Genomic DNA, 23,283 nt, shown 5'->3' with positions numbered 1-23,283 from the left:
GGATACAGTACTCATTGCTCTATCCAGCAAGACTCCGAGTGATTGTGGAGGGGAAAACCACTTTCCTCCAGACTCCGGAGGAGGCATGGGAGTGGCTTGAGAGCTCGGGGTCGGGCCCGGCGCGGCCTGCGCCGGGGGGCCGCGGTGGGGGAGGGTCCCGGCGGGCCCTGAGAGGGAGAAGGCCAGGGGGCGGCCGACGGCTAGCACCCACGCAGGCACAAAGGGAGACTGGAAAGAGAGAAGCCCTAAAAGCGGCAGCCAAAATGGGAGTGGAATCGTCTCCGCCGGCGGTCTCTGAAGAGGAATCAGAAGACATAGTGGTGTCCTCGCCCGAGGGCTCTGGGGGATCGACTAGTGCACCGGAGGTAACCCCACAAACGGCTGATGAACTGATCTAAACAGAACCCGCACCGGCGCTGAAAGGCGAGTCAAGATAAGAAGTACGGTGGCCCCTCCGGACCTGGCCGCCCCCCCGGACCTGTTTCTCGCCTGTCAACCCTGACCGGCGAGTATTGACTTGATGTGTTTGTGTGATCTGCAGTGTTGTAGGACTTATTGGGCAGCCTACAGTTTTGGAGGCGCCCTGGGGAAGGGGAGTTGGTTTTTTTTGTTATTAGTTATACCGGCTATATGTGCGATGTGGGCTGATCATAATGAAGGTGCAAGCTTCTGGGGGGCTTGGCCGGGGCCGGGGGCGTGTAGACTCCATGTACAACGGGTTCTAAGAATACGATGGGGGGCTACAACACTATGACCTGGAACGTTAGGGGGATGGGCACTCCGAGTAAGCGACATAGAATTCTTTCCTTTTTAAAAAGAAGAGGGGTGCATATAGCTATGCTACAGGAGACTCACCTCGCGCCCGGAGAGGGGGAGAAATTACGGAGGAGATGGAGGGGTCAGGTATTTGCCACAGAATATTCAGTTTACGCAAGAGGAACCCTAATTTGGATTAGAGCGGGAGTTCCATTTGTGCTAGATTCCTCCAACATAGACAGGGAGGGAAGATTTGTCATTCTAGAAGGGAAACTACAGGGGCTCCAGTTGACCCTGAGTTGTATATACGCCCCCAACCAGGAACAAGCATTATTCACGACGGGCCTGTCTGGGCATCTCACTCGTCAATGCACGGGGGAAGTACTAATAGGAGGAGACTTTAACGCAGTGCTTGATATCGACCTAGATAGGTCTAACCCCCCACTGCAGGGAGCAACATCAATTAAAGCAGCAAAAAAACTAGCAGAGTGGCTGGACGCCTGGGGACTGGTGGATGCTTGGCGGCTACAACACCCTGTTGCCAGGGATTATTCGTTTTACTCGGGCCTCCACCAGGTACATACTAGAATCGACAGAATAGTTTGCACAGCAGGGCTGGCCCGAAATATGACCCACGCGGAGTACCTTGCCCGCACAATATCTGATCATAATCCTCTATTGATGACATTGAATGTATCTCGGGACAGACCTCCTATACCGGCATGGAGAATGCTTCCGTCGGCCTTGGAGGACCAAGCGTACAGGGAGGGGGTACAAAGCTACTTAGAGGAACACATAGAGGATAACCGGGGATCCACTTCCTCCAGAGGCATAGAGTGGGAGACACTCAAGGTGGGGACGCGGGGTCATTGTCTGGGACAGTCAGTGGGGATAAAACGTACACTTGAGAGAGAATTAAACGCACTGGAGAAGGTCATCCACGAGGGGGAGTTGAGAAAGGGCCCCACAAGACAAGCGGATGAAGAGTATGAGAGTGCGCGTAGGGAGCACTCCCGAATAGAAGAGCGTCTTAGATGCCACAGTGTGCAAAGATACTTGGTATCCATGCAATCAGAGGAGGGGAGATCCGGTAGACTTTTGGCATGGCTAGTGCGCCCGAATAGTGATAGTGGTCCTATTGCAAGTGTATTGGACAGGGGTGGGGCACGCAGAATTAGTCCAGAATCCACTAACGACGCATTCAAAGATTATTATACATACTTGTATAGGAAGCCCACAGACTTGGAGGTGGGGATCCTTGATGGTTTCCTAGCTCGGATGTCTCTGCCGGCTTTGAGCCCGGAGGACGGGGCCGGCCTGGGGGGTCCAGTGACTGCAGAAGAGATAAACGAAGCAATCACGCAGCTGGCTCCTGGGAAGACCCCGGGCACAGATGGTCTTCCGATGGATTTTTATAAAAAGTATAAATCCTTATTAACTCCCAGACTGAAGGAAATGTATATGGAGGCGGTAAAGAACGGGGTGCTCCCTTCCACGCTCCGTGAGGCATTGGTTGTGCCGCTCCCAAAAACAAACATTAGTGATCCATCGGTAACAGAATTTAGACCACTATCAATGCTAAATAGCGACTTTAAGATCTTGAGTAAGATACTAGCTAATCGGTTACTGCCCCTTATGCCGACCCTGGTGCACCCTGACCAGAACGGTTTTATTCCCGGTCGCAGCACCTCCTTGAATCTTAGGCGGATTTTCTCTCTAATGCATATGCCTGATGAGGCGAAGCCACCAGCCGGGACCTTGCTAGCTGTGGACTTTGAAAAGGCCTTCGACTCGATCAGATGGGATTACTTGAGGGCGACAATGTTAAAAATGGGCCTGGGTGGTGGCTGGGTTGCCTGGGTGGACCTGTTATATTCGTCCCCATTGGCAAGGGTCAAGACGGGTAGGACAGTCTCAGCTGCTTACCCAGTGTATCGGGGAACTAGACAGGGATGCCCCCTGTCTCCATTGTTGTTCGCTTTGGCGATGGAACCCTTAGCGGCGTGGGTGCGAGGTGAAGGAGCGGGCAGAGGGATTCGGTGGGGACCAGGGGATCACATTATCTCGCTATATGCAGACGACATTTTGATATACCTTAGAGACGGGGCGAGTGGACTCCCCTGGGCCTTGAACGTACTTGAGGAATTTGGTTTAGTATCAGGATTAAGACTTAACCGTAATAAAACATATGTGTTCCCCCTGACGTCTGGATATGGTCGCCCCATAGCGTGCCCGGTGGACCTGAAATGGGCTCCACGTACATTTAGATACTTGGGGATCCAGATCTACCATGGTATGGCTGACCTAAGAGAGGGTAACCTAGGTGGAGCGCTTCGTTCGCTGAGATCATCAGTAACATTCTGGCGCTCTTTAAAATTGTCAGTGATGGCTAGAGTGGCGCTATCCAAAATGATCATGCTCCCCCGACTGCTCTATTACTTTGCCAATTTACCGCTGCTAATACCCCGGGCATGGTTCCGTGATCTGAACACATTGCTTAGAGAACTAATTTGGGATAGTGGGCGAAGACGTACCACTCTCGTGACCATCTGCAGGCCTCCCCAAGCGGGAGGCCTGGGGGCACCTGACTTTGAGGCATATTACCTTGCATCCCAATTGCAGTGGATAGCCGGGTGGCTTACGGGTCGGGGCCAATTGGATTTATATACGGCCCAGGGAGTGATTGATACGGCGTGGATTGCGGCAAACATGGCAAACAGGAAGATAACTCTCCCTGGGAACAACATAATGATAAAAGTGGCAATGGGATGTTGGAAAAGATGCACGAAAAGAGTAGGAGTTGGTCACCCGTATTCTCCAGCTCTGCCGCTGGCAGTACTTGCTATAGAACCCAGGGGGAGGGGGCCGGGAAGTATGGGACTCAGTCATTGGCTAGCAGCGGGAATAGAAGTAGTGGGAGGACTTTTCAAAGAGGGAGTCCTGAGGGGATTTGTTGACTTGATGGAGGAGGGTGTTCCCAGTGGACAGTTTCTACTGTACGGGAGACTGGTACATACCCTTAGGGCTCACTGGGACACAGCAAATGCGGAACCTGACACACACGGGGTCTTGCACTCACTGATGACATTAGGTGAGGAAACACGTCTCATCACCAAGATATATCGGTCCCAGGTTGAGGCAGCTTTAGACCCCCTACGTTCACTGAGAGGAAGCTGGGAGGGCACGGTTGGTCGAGAACTCACAGACTCAGAGTGGAAAAAGATACTGGCTTACCCCCGGATGGTGTCCCGTAATACACGCTTAAGGTACCTTCAATATAATTACCTGCATAGAACATACCTCACACCCCACAGGCTGTTCCGTATATACGGTGGATCTCCAGCGACCTGCCCGAGGTGCGGGGGGGGGGTGAATTTCGACCACATGGTTTGGACTTGCCCGGTGATCCAGACTGGCTGGAAGGAAATGTTGACTACCTTAACTGAATTGCTTGAGATTGAGTTAAGACCCAGCCCCGAGATGTGCTTGCTGGGCCTTGGACCAACGGCACTCCGTGGAAAAGTGAAGGGGCGCTTTTTGGACCTCACCCTGGCACTATATAAGAGACTAATCTCGAGGGGCTGGAAAGCTGCGGGTTGTCCTTTACTGACTGTCTGGGAGAATGATACATTAACGTGGGCTAGAGCTGAATTACAGGTCCTAAAAGCAGAAGAAGCCAGGAGTATCCGCCGGGTTCCCATAGCTCCGGGGTGGGAGAACTTAGTGACGAATTGGGAGAGTATAATTAGGAGATTGGTGAACCCAGCGAGAGAAACCAGCGACTCCCAACCCACGCCGAGGTCGGAGCCAGGCGATTGTAGCACATAGATAGGCGCCCAGAACAAACCCGACCTCCACGTGGCTTTCATTAAGTGTAGAGGCCTGAAGGCAGCTGGGCCGTGGATCCCCACCTCGCCATCGAACATGATAGGCAGTGTGCGTGCCCCTCCGTCTACACGGCGCGTCCCTGCGCCCTGGGTCGATATCACCCCCTGCTTAAAATTAAAATAAAAAAATAAAAAATGGATCTGACATAGCACCTTCAGTTCAACAACTATAAAAATCATTTGCACATAGCCGCATGGTTGGCCCTGTGTGGCCTGTTCTTTTTTATTCCCGCCTCTTCCTCCTTCCTCCCACACCCAATTGGGTGGCACCTAACCCTCTATATCATTATTCCAAGTTACAAGGAAGAAGGGGTTTAAACCTATTGCTTGACTATTGCTTATGCAGAACAAAGAGCTGTAACAAAGAAAAGTGATTGAATAAGTAAAAGAGTAACTGGTTGAATAAAGAGAAATAAAACGACTGTTAATAAAGATCGAGCAATAAGCGAAAAAGTACAAAATAAGAAGCAGATATAAAAGTGCATGTGAAATGAATAAATATGTAACGTTGTAATAGCAAAATGTTAATAAAAATATATTTAAAAAAAAAAAAAGACTTACTTCAGGCCAATAGGTTTTTATATAGAAAAATATATTTTCTTAGTTTATTTTAAGAACCACAGGTTCAAGATTTGAAATAAACACATAAAATGCAAGGTACTTCACACAGGTAAGTTAGGAACTTTGAATAAAAGCAATATCATATACAGTCTTTGTTAAAATGGCAATAAGCTATTTTAAAAGTGGACACTGTGCAGAGGTAAGTAAAGGTTAGATTGTGAGGTAAGTAAGACACTTACAAGTCTCAGTTCCTGGGCATAGTCAGCCCACCTTTGGGGGTTCAAGGCAACCCCAAAGTTACCACACCAGCAGCTCGGGCCGGTCAGGTGCAGAGGTCAAAGAGGTGCCCAAAACACATAGGCGCCTATGGGGAACAGGGGTGCTCTGGTTCCAGTCTGCCAGCAGGTAAGTACCCGCGTCCTCGGGGGGCAGACCAGGAGGGTTTTGTAGAGCACTGTGGGGGACCCAAGTAGGCACACAAAACACACCCTCAGTGGCACAGAGGCGGCCGGGTGCAGTGTGCAAAGCAGGCGTCTGCTTTCAGATAGGAAACAATGGAGGGACCTGGGGGTCACTCTAGTGGTGCAGGCAGGCACAGAGGGGGCTTCTCGGGACAGCCACCACCTGGGCTAGGCAGAGGGTCGCCTGGGGGTCACTCCTGCACTGAGGTTTGGTTCCTTCAGGTCCTGGGGGCTGCAGGTGCAGTTCTGGTTCCAGGCGCCGGGTCCCTTGTTACAGGCGGTCACTGTCTGGGTGAGCCTCTGGATTCTCTTTGCAGGCATCACTGTGAGGGTCCAGGGGGGATATTCACGGGGTCACAGTCGCCGGGTAGTCCTCCCTGTGATGTTTGGTCTCTGGATCTCAAGCAGGGGGTGTCGGGTGCAGAGTGTGAAGTCTCACACTTCCGGCGGGAAGAGTGAGTTCTTTAAAAGTTGCTTCTTTGTTGCAAAGAAGTTGCTTTTGTTGAGCAGAGCCACTGCTCACCGGAGTTTCTTGGTCCTTTAGTCCAGGGCAGTCCTCTGAGGCTTCAGAGGTCTCTGGTCCCTGTCGGATGCGCCACTGGTTGCAGGTTTTCGAGTCAGGAGACAGGCCGGTAGGGCTGGGGCCAAAGCAGTCTTCTGTTCTTCTCTGCAGGGTTTGTAGGTCAGCACTCCTTGTTTCTCCAGGTTGCAGGAATCCGATTTCCTGGGTTGCCCCTAAATACTAGATTTAGGGGTGTGTCTGTATAGGTTACCCCCTGACTTTTTGCCTTTGCTGATGCTAAGTTTTGATTGAAAGTGTGCTGGGACCCTGCTAACCAGGCCCCAGCACCAGTGTTCTTTCCCTAAACTGTACCTTTGTCTCCACAATTGGCACAACCCTGGCACTCAGGTAAGTCCCTTGTAACTGGTACCCCTGGTACCAAGGGCCCTGATGCCAGGGAAGGTCTCTAAGGGCTGCAGCATGTCTTATGCCACCCTGGGGACCCCTCACTCAGCACATACACACTGCCTCACAGCTCGTGTGTGCTGGTGGGGAGAAAAAGACTAAGTCGACATGGCACTCCCCTCAGAGTGCCATGCCAACCTCGCACTGCCTATGTCATATGCAAGTCACCCCTCTAGCAGACCTTACAGCCCTAAGGCAGGGTGCACTATACCACAGGTGAGGGCATAGTTGCATGAGCACTATGCCCCTATAGTGTCTAAGCAAAACCTTAGACATTGTAAGTGCAGGGTGGCCATAAAGAGTATATGGTCTGGGAGTCGGTCACGTACAAACTCCACAGTTCCATAATGGTTACATTGAAATCTGGGAAGTTTGATATCAAACTTCACTGCACAATAAATTCTCACTGATGCCAATGTGGGATTTATTGTAAAATACACCCACAGGGCATCTTAGAGATGCCCCCTGAATACCAGTCTGACTCCTAGTGCTAGGCTGACCAGTTTCTGCCAGCCTGCCACAACCAGACGAGTTTCTGCCCACATGGGGTGAGTGCTTTTGTCACTCTGTGGCCAGGAACAAAGCCTGTACTGGGTGGAGGTGCTTCTCACCTCCCCCTGCAGGAACTGTAAAACCTGGTGGTGAGCCTTAAAGGCTCATGCCTTTTGTTACAGCACCCCAGGACATCCCAGCTAGTGGAGATGCCCGTCCCTCCTGCCACTGCCCCCACTTTTGGCGGCAAGGTCGTAGGAGATAATGAGAAAAACAAGGAGGAGTCACCTACCACTCAGGACAGCCCCTAAGGTGCCGTGAGCTGAGGTGACCCCTGCCTTTAGAAATCCTCTATCTTGAGTTTGGAGGATTCCCCCAATAGAAAAAGGGATGTGCCACCCCTCCCCTCAGGGAGGAGACACAAAGAGGGTGTCTCCACACTCAAGGACAGTAGCCATTGGCTACTGCCCCCCTGACCTACACCCCCCCCCCTAAATTTAGTATTTAGGGGTGACACTGAACCCAGGAAATCAGATTCCTGCAACCTACAACAAGAAGGAGGACTGCTGACCTGAATGCCCCACAGAGACGACAACTGACTTGGCCCCAGCCTTACCGGCCTGTCTCCAGACTCAAAGAACCTGCACAGCGACGCATCCGACTGGGACCAGCGACCTCTGAGGACTGCCCTAAACCTCAAGGACCAAGAAACCCCCGAGAACAGCGGCACTGTTCAAAACCTGCAAGAACTTTGCAACAAAGAAACAACTTTTAAAGAACTCTCTCTTCCCGCCTGAAGTGTGAGACTTCACACTCTGCATCCGATGCCCCCGGCTCGGGTTCAGGAGAAGAAACACCGCAGAGAGGAGTCCCAGGTGACTACGAAGACATAGGCACCCTGAGTCAACCCCCCTGCATCCCCACAGCAACGTCTGCAAAGAGGATCCAGAGGCTCCCCCTGACCGCGACTGGCTGGTAACAAAGGAACCCGATGCCTGGACCAAGCACTGCACCTGCAGCCCCCAGGACCGAGAGGAACTACTTACCAGTGCAGGAGTGACCAGCAGGCGGCCCTTATCCTAGCCCAGTCGGTAGCTGGCCCGAGAAGCCCCCCTGTGCTCTGCCTGCATCGCCTAAGTGACCCCTGGGTCCCTCCATTGCTTTCAATAGCAAACCTGATGCCTACTTTGCCTACTGCACCTGGCCGCCCCTGTGCTGCTGAGGCTGTGTTTTGTGGGCTTGTGTGTGTCCATCCCCCCCCCCCCCCCCTAGTGCTCTACAAAATTCCCCTGGTCTGCTCCCCGAGGACACAGGTACTTACCTGTAAGCAGACTAGGACCTTAGCACCCCTGTTCTTCTTAGGCGCCAATGTGTTTTGGGCCCTCCTTTGACCTCTGCACCTGACCAGCCCTGTGTTGCTGGTGTGGTGGCTTTGGGGTTGCCTTGAACCCCCAACGGTGGGCTGCCTATTCCCAGGAGACTGACTGTTTACTTACCTGAGAAACTCAACCAAACTTACCTCCCCCATGAACTGTTGATTTTTGTAATGTGTCCACTTTTAAAATAGCTTATTGCCATTTTATCCTAAACTGTGTGTACTACTGTTTTAAATCAAAGTTCTATACTTACCTGTATGAAGTACCTTGCATTTTATGTGCTTACCTCAAATTTTGAATCTTGTGGTTCTAAAATAAATTAGGAAAATATATTTTTCTATATAAAACCTATTGGCCTGGAGTTAAGTCTGTGAGTGTGTGTTCCTCATTTATTGCCTCTTTGTGTGTACAACAAATGCTTAAAACTACCCTCTGATAAGCCTACTGCTCGACCACACTACCACAAAATAGAGCATTAGTATTATCTAATTTTGCCACTATCAACTTCTAAGGGGAACTCTTGGACTCTGTGCACACTATCTCTTACTTTGCGATAGTATATACAGAGCCAACGTCCTACAATATGTCTCTACCAGATTTTTTGTTACCGAAGGTAAGTAACTTGTACTTCAGGTTTACAGTGCAAACTCGACCCATTGGTATTGGAGCGCTTACATGAGCACCATTTACATTACACAAGGACACGTTAATTTTTCTTTTTTTTTGGCCTGAGGAGTTTCAGTGACTTGCACAGAATCACAGGATGATGATTGAGTTGGGTTCCTCAGTTACGGTGGTGGCAGTTTTGGTCATAATGCCACATCCTCTCTAAAAAACATTAGCAAAGTCAGATAGCTCACACAGAGCTATTTGGTCTTGTTAATGTCTTTTTTTAAAGATGTTGCACAGCGGCACGGTCTGCTATGCTATATAACCTTAAAGTTAGCAGAACAAGCGCTGTGACACTGTCAGCGTTGGCCGGGCCATAGCACTTCATTTTTATTTACTATGAGTCATGTTGCATAGCACCTGTCGCTGCTGTGCAATATTTTTAAATGAACAATTGACAACAGCAATAGGTCTCTTGTAGATGAAATCTATTGGCTTTACCAATGCTTGTTTCAGTTGTGTTTATCTGGCTTCGCTTTACTACCTGTTCATTTACTCCTTCATTCTTATTCACTCTCTTAATATACCTTCCAGGGCTTCACTTCATTCTTTTTCTGATGTAAAGAAAATATCCTCAAAATCTCATGATATATGAGCAAGAAAATCAGAGATTTCTATAGAGACTGCATTCTGTTTACATTATGACACCCAGATTTTGCATCCAGATTCCTTTTGTTCAGTGTAATCCCCAGTCTGTTCCAGTACTTTTTCTGGCCAGGTTACTTCCCTTGCAGTTCTGGTCTTCTGCACTGCTTTCTCTTTTGTTTTCAGAATTGAATTGTGTAGGTCTAGAATATTCCACATTCACGCTTTATTTTGGTTGTGTAAGGTATTTATTCCTGCAGTGTTAGTGATGGATGCATTTAGACCCGTAGAAACGCGGAATAGCATGTTTGTACTTGCTGTCCCTAAATCTAAACTGAAGTTCCTCTACTGCCCCTTATTTCTTTTCCCACTTAACCCAGCCTTTGACTCCTGCTCTCCTTTCTGCACTCTCTCAGCAACATTTTATTGAATATGTTTAAGTGCAGAACTCTCCCCAGACCATAGAATGTCTTAAATAAAGGTGACATCAGTGGTAATCGACAGCTGTTTGACACATTCAATCACACCCTTCAGTCGTATCTTTCAAGGGACTTTATGAAGGGTCTGCCCTATTTAAAAAATAAAATTGTAAGTGACCACTTCGACCTTACAGACATAGCAATGTATTCTCATTTAAATCTGAGTTGGACCAGTCTTGCAGCTGGATAGGTTGCGAGCTAAGGGCCCCCAGTCAGCTGCGTGGTGGATATAAAATGCCTGTTAGCCAAAGCAAAGGTATTGCTAGGACACCATCAGTAGCTTTGCACAATACAAATGTCCAACAGATTGACTTTTGGCAGTATTCTTTCTGGTTTACATCTCAATGTCTGTATAATATTTTTCTCGGATGCAGACTGTAGATGATGGTATTTTGAGTTCAGTTTCATTCTTCGTCTATGAATTAACTATTCGTTAAGGGTGAGAGGATATTGAATTAAGCAGCCCATAACAGCCATTGAGATTCATACAAAGAGATGGCACCACTCTGCTTGGGAGGTGCTTAAGCATAGTCCTGGTAGCTACCTGTTGGACTATTGAGGATTTGTACTTTGGGTAGCGACCGTTTCACACTACTGTGTATGTCCTCATTTAGCTGTTGATCCTCCAAATACAAGCGGCCCAGCTATGGCACATAATGGAGCCAATTTTCCTGGAAATGCTCTGCCATGCTCTCTGAGGATAGACACAATATCTGACATTATTCACTCTTCATCAATTGAGTGTAGGTTTGATATCACATAAATATTTTTGTATCTTAGTTTCAAAGGCCTGTTCCAGATCACACCGTAGGAAAGTAGCATCTTTCTGGCATAGTTGCCCCCACTGTTTGCCTAGTGTTAGTATGTTTAGACTGTAGTACACTGGGATCCTGCTAAGCAGGACCCCAGTGTCAGCACCCTCTCCCCTAAATTAAGTTGGTAAGTAACCTTTACACCCCACAGTAGGCATACTGCTGCTAAGTCCATAGTATATGGTATACTCAGGTACCCAGGGCATTGATACACCTTGGTCCCACATGGTCTGCAGCATGTATTGTGCCACCGATGGGGGCCCATGCAAACTGTGACTATAGGCCTGCCATTGCAGCCTGTATGAAATGGTGCATGCACCTTTCACCCCAGATATAAGGTTTGCCTTATAGCATGGTCACTGCACTCTGACCCTATAAGTCAACCCTAAGGTAGGCCCTTCAGCCCTACAGGCCCATCAGCCCAAGGGCATGGTGCATGGTTCTCAGTGTGAGGGCACCCTTGCATGAACAGAGGAGCCCATACAAACCCCAGACTCAATTTCTCTGGCTTTGTAAGTGTGGTAAAGCCATCTTAAGGTATGTAGGGGACACTGGTCAATACAAGATGTCCAAGAACATAATGGAATGGATTTACCAAACATAAGCCTGTTTGGTATCAAACATGTTGGAATCATGCAACTACACCAATTCCAGGGTTGCATGATCCCAAGTACTGTGCGGGTTCCCTATGGGATCCCCCATATCTGCGTCTACAGCCTTGCAGGGTCTGCATGCCAGCCCATGCTGCTGCCGACCCTAGACACTGTTCTGCCCTCCTGCTACTGAGCCTAACTTGGGCAGGGGAAGGCAGAGCAAAGGATTTCCTTTAAAAGAGAGGTGTGACCACCTCTTCTTTAGAAATAGGTGTCACTGGGATGGCGTGGGAGTGCCTCTGAGTGTCATCAGACTGCTTTGAAGGGCACTCCTGGTCTGGCACAATACCACACAGAGAACAGGGGAGTGACCACACCCCGGTGAAGCTCCTCCCCCAGGGAGGTGCACAGAGCTCTACCAGGTGGCCACTTGATTCTGCCATCTTGAAGCATCTGACTGGTTAGTCCAGCTGGGTGAGGTCGCTGGCCCCTCTGGTAGGTGGGTCCCTGCAGAAAGTGTCCAACCCACTTCCTGGGTTACTTAAGGCCTCCAAAGATGGTGGGACCCAGGATTTGTCTGCAAGACTTCATGAACCGTGTGCAAGTCTCCTCTGCAAGACACTTCAATCTGGACACCAGAACTGCTGCTGCTCTTCGTTGAAACTAAGAGCAAGACTGTAACCAGTAGGACGGCTCCTACTGCAACTTTGTTCCCAAGTTTTGCAAGACTTCTGCAACCCCCCTGGCCCTACATCCTCCAGAGTCACTGGGACTAAGCCTGCACTTGAGAAAGCAAGACGGAATCTCCCTTAGAGTGAAGGAGTCACTCCCCTGTATCCGAGGGCACATCAACGACTATGACCGGTTTGTTGATCCTGCTGTCCCACGGACTCTGCAAGGCTCTACAACACAGGTGGTGGTTCTCTGGCTCTCCAGAAGTCTGACCTATCTTCCTTGCAACTGGGAAGTCTGTGGTCCCTCGATGGAGCTGCTTGGCAGGAACCTCTGTGCACCGCATCTGTTTGTCATTGCCAAGGCTTGTAGGCTCTTCTGCCAAGAGACCTCCTAACGCCATGAAGCCCCAGCCTCCAGCACTACACAGCTCAGAGAACTCTGCAGCTCCTGCGAAATGGGCATCCCTCTTTGCTGTGCTGAGGCCTCGCTGCGACTCCCTTTGCCGGCTGTCAGAGAGTCCACCTGGGGATTCCAACAATTCCTTCTGGCTCTTCTGCTTGCTGAGAGCTGGCCCTGACCTACTTGCCAAGGTTGGGTCACCTGGACCTTGGTGGTCCCCACAACTCCTGCAATCTCCGTGCAATGCTTCCTTGCATTTGCCACCCTTGTTGGTGGTCCCGCTGATCACTGACTCTGCAATTCGACAACCGATGTGGGACAGCTTGTGGATGCCCCCTGGGATCTTTCCGTATCACCTGGACTCCACAGCTGCACTTTATTGTCCACCGTTCAATAGGAAAGCATCTTCGAGAAGGGTGGGCATTGCAGTCCTGCACCGCATGGGTACCTTCAGGTGGTCTGGACTCTGTCCCCTCTTGCCTTAGGTCCTCTTTTTCAGGAATCCACATCTGGGTTCCTTCCAACACAACTTGGATGGGGACCATCCAGCCTCCCTTGTCCCAACGGGTTTCCTCAGGGTCCTCTGTTAAGGGTCCTAAAATGCAAAAACTCCAACCGCAACTTCCCCATGTTATCCTATGGACACTGACCCAGGATTACAACTCTGCACATGGGTGACTGGCGAATCCTACCTGCTTACCCTTGGGGGTTTTAGTACTTCCCCAGTCCTAAGGATCCTTGGGTGGTAGTGTGCGTTGGGGATGAATTTCGCATTCCATTTTTTAAGTATATGGTTTGCCCCCTCCATAGGGGCTCATGTTATTTTATGCCTTTACTTACCTGTTGCTTAAGTATATTATTGTATGTTCATATCTCCAGTTAGAAGATATACCAAAGTTAGTTCTAGAGCGTGTGTTACAATAAATATAACATTTTTCTAACACTGGTGTGGTTCATTCCTGTGTGTACGTCACTGACTGACCTGTGTGGTATTTGCAACCGCTTTACACCTTCCTGGATAAGCCTTTGCTGCTCTCCACAACTACCCATTTGAAAGGTCTGGTTATCTAGAACCGCCTACACTATCACTAAGGATTGCCTGGATTCAGTACAGGGTGCCTCACCTATAGGTGTACACTGTCTGCTGAGCAAGCCTCCTACACACACTATGTGAAGTATCCACACGCACAACACTGCACAAATGTAAAGGCCCTCCAGCTCATACTAAGAAATCATCTTCAAAATGAAAGTGTATTGCAGGTCTTTGACTATCTGATTATGTAATATAAATATACATATAAGCAAACGTTCGGTGGAAGGATACAAAGCATCATGAAGTAGCTGCTTGTACTCTTCGGGTTGAAAGAAAGTTTTAGCTCCACATTTATGTCACTGTGTTCTAAGGTTAATGGAAATCGCAAGGCAGCTTGAACTCAAAGGCGCTTTTAATCATTACCTCACAATAAACCACAACAGCTTCTTGTTCTTCCCACGGTACAGCATGGCATTATGGCATTATGCCATTCTGCTCTGGTTGCACACCATGAGCTCATTCCAAAGTTAAGCTGTGTTGGACTTAAATTTTAAATCCATGTAATTATTCAGTGTAAATAATTCCATCTGTTTTGAACCATTTATGCATCGCCTAATTTTTCCTTATTTTTATACAGGTCAATCAGATTTTAAAAGTTGCAAAACCCAATATTGTAGTTATGAAACTGCTTGCAGGCGGTCACAAGAAGGATTCCAAGGTAAGAATATGTTTCTGCTATTGCACTCAATTTGTAAATGTAGAGCATAGGAGTAAAATGTGGGGTTTTCCACTAAAGACTTAAAACAACACGTTTCAAACTGAAGCACTTTCTTAAGGCTTTTTAATTACATTTTAACTTTAAAATCACTGATTTGAAAATGAAAGTGGGCTAATGTGATCCATTCGTTTCCACAGACAGCCGTCTTAAAATGCTGTAGCTTGTTATCTACTTTAATCTTTACAAGCTAGGCTGGAATGACTTTTTGGATGTTTGATCGTCTGTTGATATTGAAACTAATTTTCACGTTTGTTTCCAGTATTCAAATTGGAGTAAACTTGCATATTTAAATTCCACATATTTTGAGTCACTAAATATTGCATCATTGAAACGTGGCGTAATCTTACAACTTAATCTGAGAAAGACATCTAGTTGCACATTCCTTACCTTAGAATTTCCCCAGGCGTCAGCCTGCATCCAGATATTTTTCCCAAGCAGTATTCCTGTGCGCCAATAAGTGGTGTTGATCGACTCCCCGTCCATCATCGGCATTGTGTCCCTCAGATATGACATCGCTGGTTGTAGGAGGCTGGCCTGGTTTGTAGTGGGTACCGTGGGTACTTACACCTTATACCAGGTCCAGTTATCCCTTATTAGTGAAATGTGGTAGTGTTTTAGCAGCTTAGGCTGATACAGGTAGCTATAGCAGAGCATCTTAGGCTGAACTAGGAGACATGCAAAGCTCATGCAATACCACTTATAGTTACACAGTACTTACACACAAGTAAAGACAATACTCAGTGTTACCAAAAATAAAGGTATTTATTTGGGTGACAGTACCAAAAATATCTTAGAGACAATACTCCTTCTGGAGGTAAGTATTATACACAATATATACACTAGACAGCAGAATTAGACAAGTAAATAGTCCTAGAACAATGCAAACAGTAGGAAATCCTAAAGAATGCAATGGGAGAAAATAGGTCTAGGGGCAACACAAACCATATACTAAGAAAGTGGAATGTGAATCACAAATTCTCCCTAGACAAGTGTAGTGTGTGCAGAATCGCTGGAAGAGTAAGAATACAGTAAAGGTAAGTAAATTACCCCACCCCAGAGCCCAGAAGAGCAGGAGTAAGGTACTGCAAGTTTCCTTAGGACACACTACACCTCGTTTTGGGGATTTTGCAGCAGCCAACCAAGTCTGCAAAGAACAACTGTTAGATTATTGGTCCTGAAGACCTGCAAAGGAAGGGGACCAAGTCCAGAACTTGAAAGGAGTTCCAGGAAGGACAGGAGCCCCTGCTAACCCAGAAGAGGGTGCAAAAGAAGAGTCCCCGGTTAGTCGAAGACTGCAGAAATGCACCCTAGGAAGATGCCAGTAGGTTCCTGCATAATGCACAAGATGTCCCACGACGTGAAGATCGTTGCAGGCGAGATTTCGTGTTGGAAGGCGCCAACAAGCCTTGGCTGCGACAAAAGTGCGTTTTTTCGTCAAAATGGTGCTGGATGGACCCAGGAGGGACCTGGGGGCCTCAACTCTGTGTAAGGAGGAAGAGGGGGCTCTCAGCACTTTAGAGGGCCCTCAGGATGCCAGCCGGCACCCCCAGAAACCGCAGGATCCAGGTTCAAAGGCGGTGCAAAATGCAGTTGATGCAGCACAACAAAAAAGGTCCCATGCCGCCGGAGAACAACTCAGCGAGTTGAGCGTCGTAGGATGGAGTGCTGGGGACCTGGGCCAGGCTGTGCACGAAGGAATTTTGCAAAGAGTGCACAGAGGCCCCAGGAGGTGAAGAAGACACAGTACAAAGGGGTACCATCGTTCTCGGGGAAGGCAAGGTCTTACCTCCTCCAAATTGTGTCAGCAGGACCTCAGGACAGTCTATATTGATGATGTCCACCCTCTGTGTCCTTAGGAGCACGCTCGTCGTTGTGAGGGGAGTCCCAGGCGGTCGTCGTCTTCAAATGTGCCTGCTTGGAGCAGGGGAGTGACTCTGTCACTCCATGGGAGATTTCTTCGGTCCTTCTGGTGCAGGATGAAGACAGGGAGTCCCCAGAGTGTGCACACTGTGGAAACTGTTACAGTTGCTGACTTGGAGCTGAGTTTGCTGAAGAAAAGTGTCTCTTGTAGACACTTTGTTGCAGTTACAGTGTTTGTAGGAGCAGGCTGCGGTTGATCCGAGGTCAGAAGAGTCTGAAGTTGTTGCAGAGGATTTGTGAAGGAATCTTGCCAGCAGAATCTGAAGAGAACCCACAGGAGAGTCCCTAAATAGCCCTGAGAGGGGGATTGGCTATCTTATCAGGTATGGACCTATCAGGAGGGGTCTCTGACGTGACCTGCTGGCACTGGCCACTCAGAGCCCTCCAGAGTGCCCCCATACCTTGCAAAGCAAGATGGCTGAAGTCTTGAACACCACCCCTGAGGTGGTGATGGACAGGGGAGTGGTCACTCCCCTTTCCTTTGTCCAGTTTCCCGCCGGAGGAGGGGAGAAGGGGTCCCTGAACCGTTGTAGACTGGTTCATGCAAGGAGGGCACCATCTGTGCCCTTCAAAGCATTTCCAGAGGCTGGGGGAGGCTACCCGTCCCCAGCCTCTAACAACTATTTCCAAAGGGAGAGGGTGTAACACCCTGCTCTCAGAGGAAATGCTTTGTTCTGCCTTCCTGGGACTGGGCTGTCCAGACCCCAGGGGGGCAGAACCCTGTTTGTGAGGTGGCAGCAGCTGTAGCTGCAGTGCAAGCCTCAGAGAGCTGGTTTGGCAGTACTGGGGGTCCATGGTGTAGCCCCCAGGATGCATAGAATTGACTCCCCAACACCAGATTTGCAGTGGGGGGACAATTCCATGATCTTAGACATGTTATATGGCCATATTCGGAGTTACCATTGTGAAGCTATATATAGGTATCGACCTATATGTATTGCACGCGTGCAATGGCGTCCCCGCACTCACATAGTCCGTGGAAATGGCCCTGAACTATGTGGTGGCACCTTTGCTAGTGCAAGGGTGCCCTCACACTTAGTAACTTTGCACCTAACCTTCAGCAAGTGAAGGTTAGACATAAAGGGGTAGCTTTTCCTTGGATTAGTGCTAGTGTGGTGCAGAAAGAAAAGAACTGACATCAGCGCGCCGGGGTGGTGCCTAAATAGGACCAGTGTAGGAAAGTAGCCTCTTTCTAGCATGGTTACCCCCACTTTTGGCCTGTTTTTGAGTGTGTGTTTTTACTGTGTCATTGGGATCCTGCTAGCCAGTCATCCTCCGAATGCCGGGCCATGAATCTGAAAGGTTTGAGGGAGCGGTCCCTAAAGCTCCTTGCAGCTCAGCGCTCGGCTCCGCGTAGGTCTCAGTCAATATGAAGATCCCAGGATCAGTTGCAGAGCCCCCTTCATCATTGTCCTTCTCCAAGTCTTTGGGACACTCAGTTAAGTTGAGGCACAAGAACAAATGTTATTTGACTTCATGCCGTCCGTCAGTCGATAAGATGGGGAAAAGGAGTGTCGTCGTTCTAGGCCTCTGTCCTCGGACCCTACGTCTGGGACGGCTCCGCACCTCTATGAATCTCCTGGAGCCAGACCAACCCTTGCTCAACTCAGGGAGTTTTATGAGGCCAGGCGCCTCATTTTTAGGCAGTCTGACCTTGCTGGAGTGCCCTCAGGCCCTGCAGGGTTGAAAGTGGCCCATTCAGGTTACGCGCCCGTTGCTTTCTTCTCGGCTCCAGGGAGAACCAATTCATCCGTTCCCGGTTCTGAACCAGCGTCAGTCGTACCGCCTCGACCTTCTTCAACACTGGTTCGGACGTTGATGCTCCTGACGCTGCCCGTGCCCCAGGGCGGTGTCTAACCCATCCTCATTGCCGACTCCGACACAGAGCAGGATTGGCGTCGCGCAATGCCAATTCTGACTTTGACAGGTGTCTTGCCCCTTATGTCGGATCCTGACCCTTATTCTTGTGAGTTGCGGTACAGTGAGGAACGGGAGGGGTCGCTGGACCCTCTAGGAGACCGGCTACAAGACCCTATTGACTGGTGTACAGACCTGGGTGAAGCCAGTGGTCCAGATACTTCCCCTGACACTGGCATGCTTTCTCCCGGTACAGTGGCTACAGAGGAGGGAGGGTCTTATTTCATGGTGGCGCAAAGAGCGGTTGAGGTCCTGTGCCTCGAGCTGCCTTTGGTGGCAGTCAGGACTAACCTCCTGACAAAGGTGTTTCAGCCTGGGGCCTCATCCTCGGAACCTCTTTTGCCCTTTAATGAAGCCCTTAACAATGTCCTGCTGGGTACCAGGTCCAAACCCAACACAGGTGCTCCTGTCAAACAGGAATATTGCCGCCGCCATCAACCTGCTCCAACTGGCCCATCGTTCGTGATGCAACACCTCACCCTAGAGAGCTTGGTTATCCAAGCCTCAATATCCCACAGCCCATTTCCTTCCACATCCCCGGATAGGGAATCCAAGAGGCTGGACCAGCTTGGGAAGAAGATGTTTTCTTCCTCCAGCCTGGCATTGCAGTTCATGAACTCTGCATGCTTGTGGGCCCTTACTCCTACATGTTGTGGGATACGGTGCTTACATGCTGCCACAAGTCCTGGAGGAGGCCCAGGCTGTACTCTCTCAAGCTGTTGCTGAAGGGAGAGATGCAGAAAAGTTCACAATCAGATGTGGACTGGACACGACTGACTTACTGGGCAGAGCAGTTGCACCGACAGTGGCCCTTAGGTACCACATCTGGTTGAGGACTTCTGGCTTTTCGGGGGGATGTCCAAACTACCCTTCTGGACATGCGGTTTGATGGAACCCGTCTCTTCGGAGAGAAAGCAGACTTGGCGCTAGAGCGCTTCAAGGATTCTGTTGCTATGGCCCCGGGCCTCGCATTGTCTCCTCGTCCCCCTCAGTCTGCATTTTTCCCCTTTCATGCTTTCATGGCTACTGAAGGGGCACCCACTCACGTCTTTTTCCCTCCAGCCACTATACTGCACATGCTGCCCAGCCTCTGCGTGGCTGGGGACATGGGATCCACTGTCCTTCTGGATCAGGGAGCCCGATGTATTGCCAGTCACTTAAAACAGTAATACACACAGTTTTGGTTAAAATGGCAATAAGCTATTTTAAAAGTGGACACAGTGCAAAAATCAACAGTTCCTGGGGGAGGTAATTTTGGTTAAGTTTCTCAGGTAAGTAAAGCACTTACACAGTCAGTCTCCTGGGCATGGGCAGCCCACCGTTGGGGGTTCAGGGCAACATCAAAGCCACAGCACCAGCAACACAGGGCTGGTCAGATGCAGAGGTCAAAGGAGGGCCCATAACACATAGGCGCCTATCGAAAACAAGGGTGCTCCGGTTCCAGTCTGCTAGCAAACCAGGGGGGTTTTGAAGAGCGCTGGGAGGGGGGGGGGGGGACACAAGCACACAAAACACACTCTCAGCGGCACAGGGGCGGCCGGGTGCAGTGTGCAAAGTAGGCGTCGGGTTTCCTATAGAAAGCAGTGGAGGGACCCAGGGGTCACTCTGGTGATGCAGGCAGGGCACGGGGGTTCTCGGGCCAGCCACCGACTGGGCTAGGATGAGTGCCGTCTGCTGGTCACTCCTGCACTGGTATGTGGTTCCTGTCGGTCTTGGGGGCTGCAGGTTCAATGCTTGGTCCAGGCGTTGGGTTCCTTTGTTACCGGGCAGTCGCGGTCAGGGGGTGCCTCTGGATCCTCTCTGCAGGCGTCGCTGTGGGGCTGCAGGGAGGTCAACATAGGGTGTCCACGTCATTGGAGTCGCCCGGGAGTCCTCTCTGCGGTGTTTGTTGTCCTGGACTCGAGCCGGGGGTGTCTGGTGCAGTGTGTGAAGATTCGCGCTTCTGGCGTGAAGGAAGAGTCTCTTTAAAGTTGTTTAAAGTTGCAAGTTTGTTGCAGTTTCTGAACAGTGCTGCTGTTCTCGGGAGGGTCTTGGTCCTTTGGGTGCAGGGTATCCCTGAGGCTCCAGAGGTCGTTGGTCCCGCTGGATGCGTCGCTGTGCAGGTTCTTTGAGTCTGGAGACAGGCCGGTAGGGCTGGGGCCAAGTCAGTTGTCATATCCGTCGTCTCTGCGGGGCATTCAGGTCAGCAGTCCTTCGTGTTGTAGGTTGCAGGAATCTGAGTTCCTGGGTTCATGGTCATCCCTAAATACTAAATTTAGGGGGAACATAATCATAGAGAAAACACAAAAGGGTAGTGAGGGTGAAAGGCGCCGCACATCTGAGCAGTAAAACAGTTGTAATGAGACAAGTAATCAAAGTAAAAGCAGGGTCTGGTGCAGCCTGGCCCAGTGCCTTACTACCCCGTAGGCACAAAGACGGGTACCAAAGTACCCATAGACGAATTTGAACAAGATGGCCACAGCACACAGAGTATAAAGTCCAATGGTGTGACAGGGAAAATATCCCTGAAAGTATATTGTTGAAGTGAAAAGTAGACTGGAGTCCAAGTTCTTGTTTTGCAGATGTTGCCTTTAATTGTAGATGCCAGAGATCATTGTGTCATCAACGAGATACAGCCAACACGTGTTTCGTCACACAAGTGACTTCATCAAGGCTGGGCACCAAGTACTCGATCTGAGTACTTGGTGCCATACTCCTCCACCTTATAGGCTTTTGACCACAGGCTTATCAGGGTCTACTACTACCACTGCCCTCTTCTTACGTGTTCATTACCTCACCCAGGTACACTACTGACAGGTCCTAGAAGTTATATTTGACCTTCTGGAGCCCAGTTAACCGATCACGGGGCTCCCTCACTACTTACCTTTGTCACATACCATTCTGACCGGACGGCCCAGCCTTGATGAAGTCACTTGTGTGACGAAACACGTGTTGGCTGTATCTCGTTGATGACACAATGATCTCTGGCATCTACAATTAAAGGCAACATCTGCAAAACAAGAACTTGGACTCCAGTCTACTTTTCACTTCAACAATATACTTTCAGGGATATTTTCCCTGTCACACCATTGGACTTTATACTCTGTGTGCTGTGGCCATCTTGACTAAATTTAGGGGGTTGTTTAGGTCTGGGGGGCAGTAGCCAGTGGCTACTGCCCTAGAGTGTGGCTACACCCTCTTTGTGCCTCCTCCCTGAGGACAGGGGGCACATCCCGGAGGAGGCGCATCCCTAAGCCTATTGAGGGAATCCTCCAAAATTAAGATGGAGGATTTCTAAACGCATGGGTCACCTCAACTCAGAGCACCTTAGGGGCTGTCCTGACTGGGAGGTGATTCCTTGTTTTTCTCATTATCTCCTCCGGACTTGCTGCCAAAAGTAGGGGCGGTGTCCCGAGGGGCGGACTTCTCCACTTGCTGGGGTGCCCTGGGGTGCTGTACCAGCAGGCATGAGCCTTTGAGGCTCACCACCAGGTGTTAACAGTTCCTGCAGAGGGAGGTGAAAAGCACCTTCACCCAGTGCAGGCTTTGTTCCTGGCCACAGAGTGACAAAGGCACTCACCCCATGTGGCCAGAAACTCGTATGGTTGTGGCAGGCTGGCAGGAACTGGTCAGCCTAACACTAGGAGTCGGACTGGCATGCAGGGGGCATCTCTAAGATGCCCTCTGTGTGCATTTTGCAATAAATTCCACACTGGCATCAGTGTTCATTTATTGTGCTGAGAAGTTTGATACAAAACTTCCCAGATTTCAGTGTAGCCATTATGGAACTGTGTAGTTCATATTTGACAGACTCCCACACCATATACTCTTTATGGCTACCCTGCAGTTACAATGTCTAAGGTTTGGCTTAGACACTGTAGGGTTTAAGTGCTCATGCAACTATGCCCTCACCTGTGGTATAGTGCACTCTGCCTTAGGGTTGCAAGGCCTGCTAGAGGGGTGACATACCTGTGCCACAGGCAGTGGGTTGAGAGCATGGCATTCTGAGCGGAGTGCCATGTCGACTTAGTCATTTTCTCCCCACCAGCACACACAAGCTGTGAGGCAGTGTGCATGTGCTGATTGAGGGGTCCCCAGGGTGGCATAATACATGCTGCAGCCCTTAGAGACGTTCCCTGGCAACAGGGCCCTTGGTACCAGGGGTACCAGTTACACAGGACTTATCTGTGTGCCAGGGCTGTGCCAGTTGTGGGAACAAAGGTACAGTTTAGGGAAAGAACACTGGTGCTGGGGCCTGGTTAGGAGGGTCCCAGCACACTTTCAATCATAACTGGCATCAATAAAAGGCAAAAAGTAAGGGGGTAACCATGCCAATGGAGACATTTCCCTACAATCTACCTACCTGCTTCGCTGACAGTCCATCATGCCAGACAGATGGGTTTTGCAGATAGTCTGAAGGGGCTACTCCCTCCCCTTTAAGACTACCTCTCCATCCATGCCACCGTTCTACGATCGGATGATGGAGGATCACTTAGCACTTCTCCGTGATGAGGTTACAGCTCTCTTGGTCAAGTGAGCCATAGAGAGGGTCCCTGTACCAGAAGTACGTTGTGGTTGCTATTCCCACTACTTACTGGTGCCCAAAAAGGACAAGGGCATCCGCCCAATCCTAGACTTTAAGTTCCTCAATCTCTTCCTCAAGAAGGAGAAGTTCAAAATGCTTACTCTGTCTCAGGTGTTCTATCTGCCCTGTATAGGAAAGTACCCTCTTTTTGGCATGGTTACCCCCACTTTTTGCCTGCTGTCAGTGTGCTTTGACAGTGTTCACTGGGATCCTTCTAACCAGGACCCCAGTGACTGTGCTCTCTCCATCCAAATTTGGTTGTTCCGGACTTAGTACCCCACAATTGGCATACTGGTGCCCCCATGTAAGCCCCTAGTATATGGTACCTCAGTACCCAGGGCATTGGGGCACCAGGGATC

The 23,283-nt window shown here is 49.7% G+C and overlaps 1 protein-coding gene across 8 annotated transcripts in view; it reads left to right on the top strand.

Moving 5' to 3' along the window:
• The window catches only part of NAA35 (N-alpha-acetyltransferase 35, NatC auxiliary subunit), a 521,214-nt gene that overhangs the window by 475,640 nt on the left and 22,291 nt on the right, over positions 1 to 23,283 (top strand). For all 8 annotated transcript variants that reach the window (XM_069229524.1, XM_069229487.1, XM_069229505.1 and 5 more), the window contains one exon: positions 14,383 to 14,463. In XM_069229524.1, the coding sequence (XP_069085625.1) occupies positions 14,383 to 14,463 (81 nt within the window). The remainder of the gene's footprint in view (positions 1 to 14,382; positions 14,464 to 23,283) is intronic.

This window comes from Pleurodeles waltl, chromosome 1_1 (assembly GCF_031143425.1).
Source record: "Pleurodeles waltl isolate 20211129_DDA chromosome 1_1, aPleWal1.hap1.20221129, whole genome shotgun sequence".
NCBI lineage: Eukaryota > Metazoa > Chordata > Amphibia > Caudata > Salamandridae > Pleurodeles > Pleurodeles waltl.
This window is presented reverse-complemented; position numbering and strand designations above follow the sequence as displayed.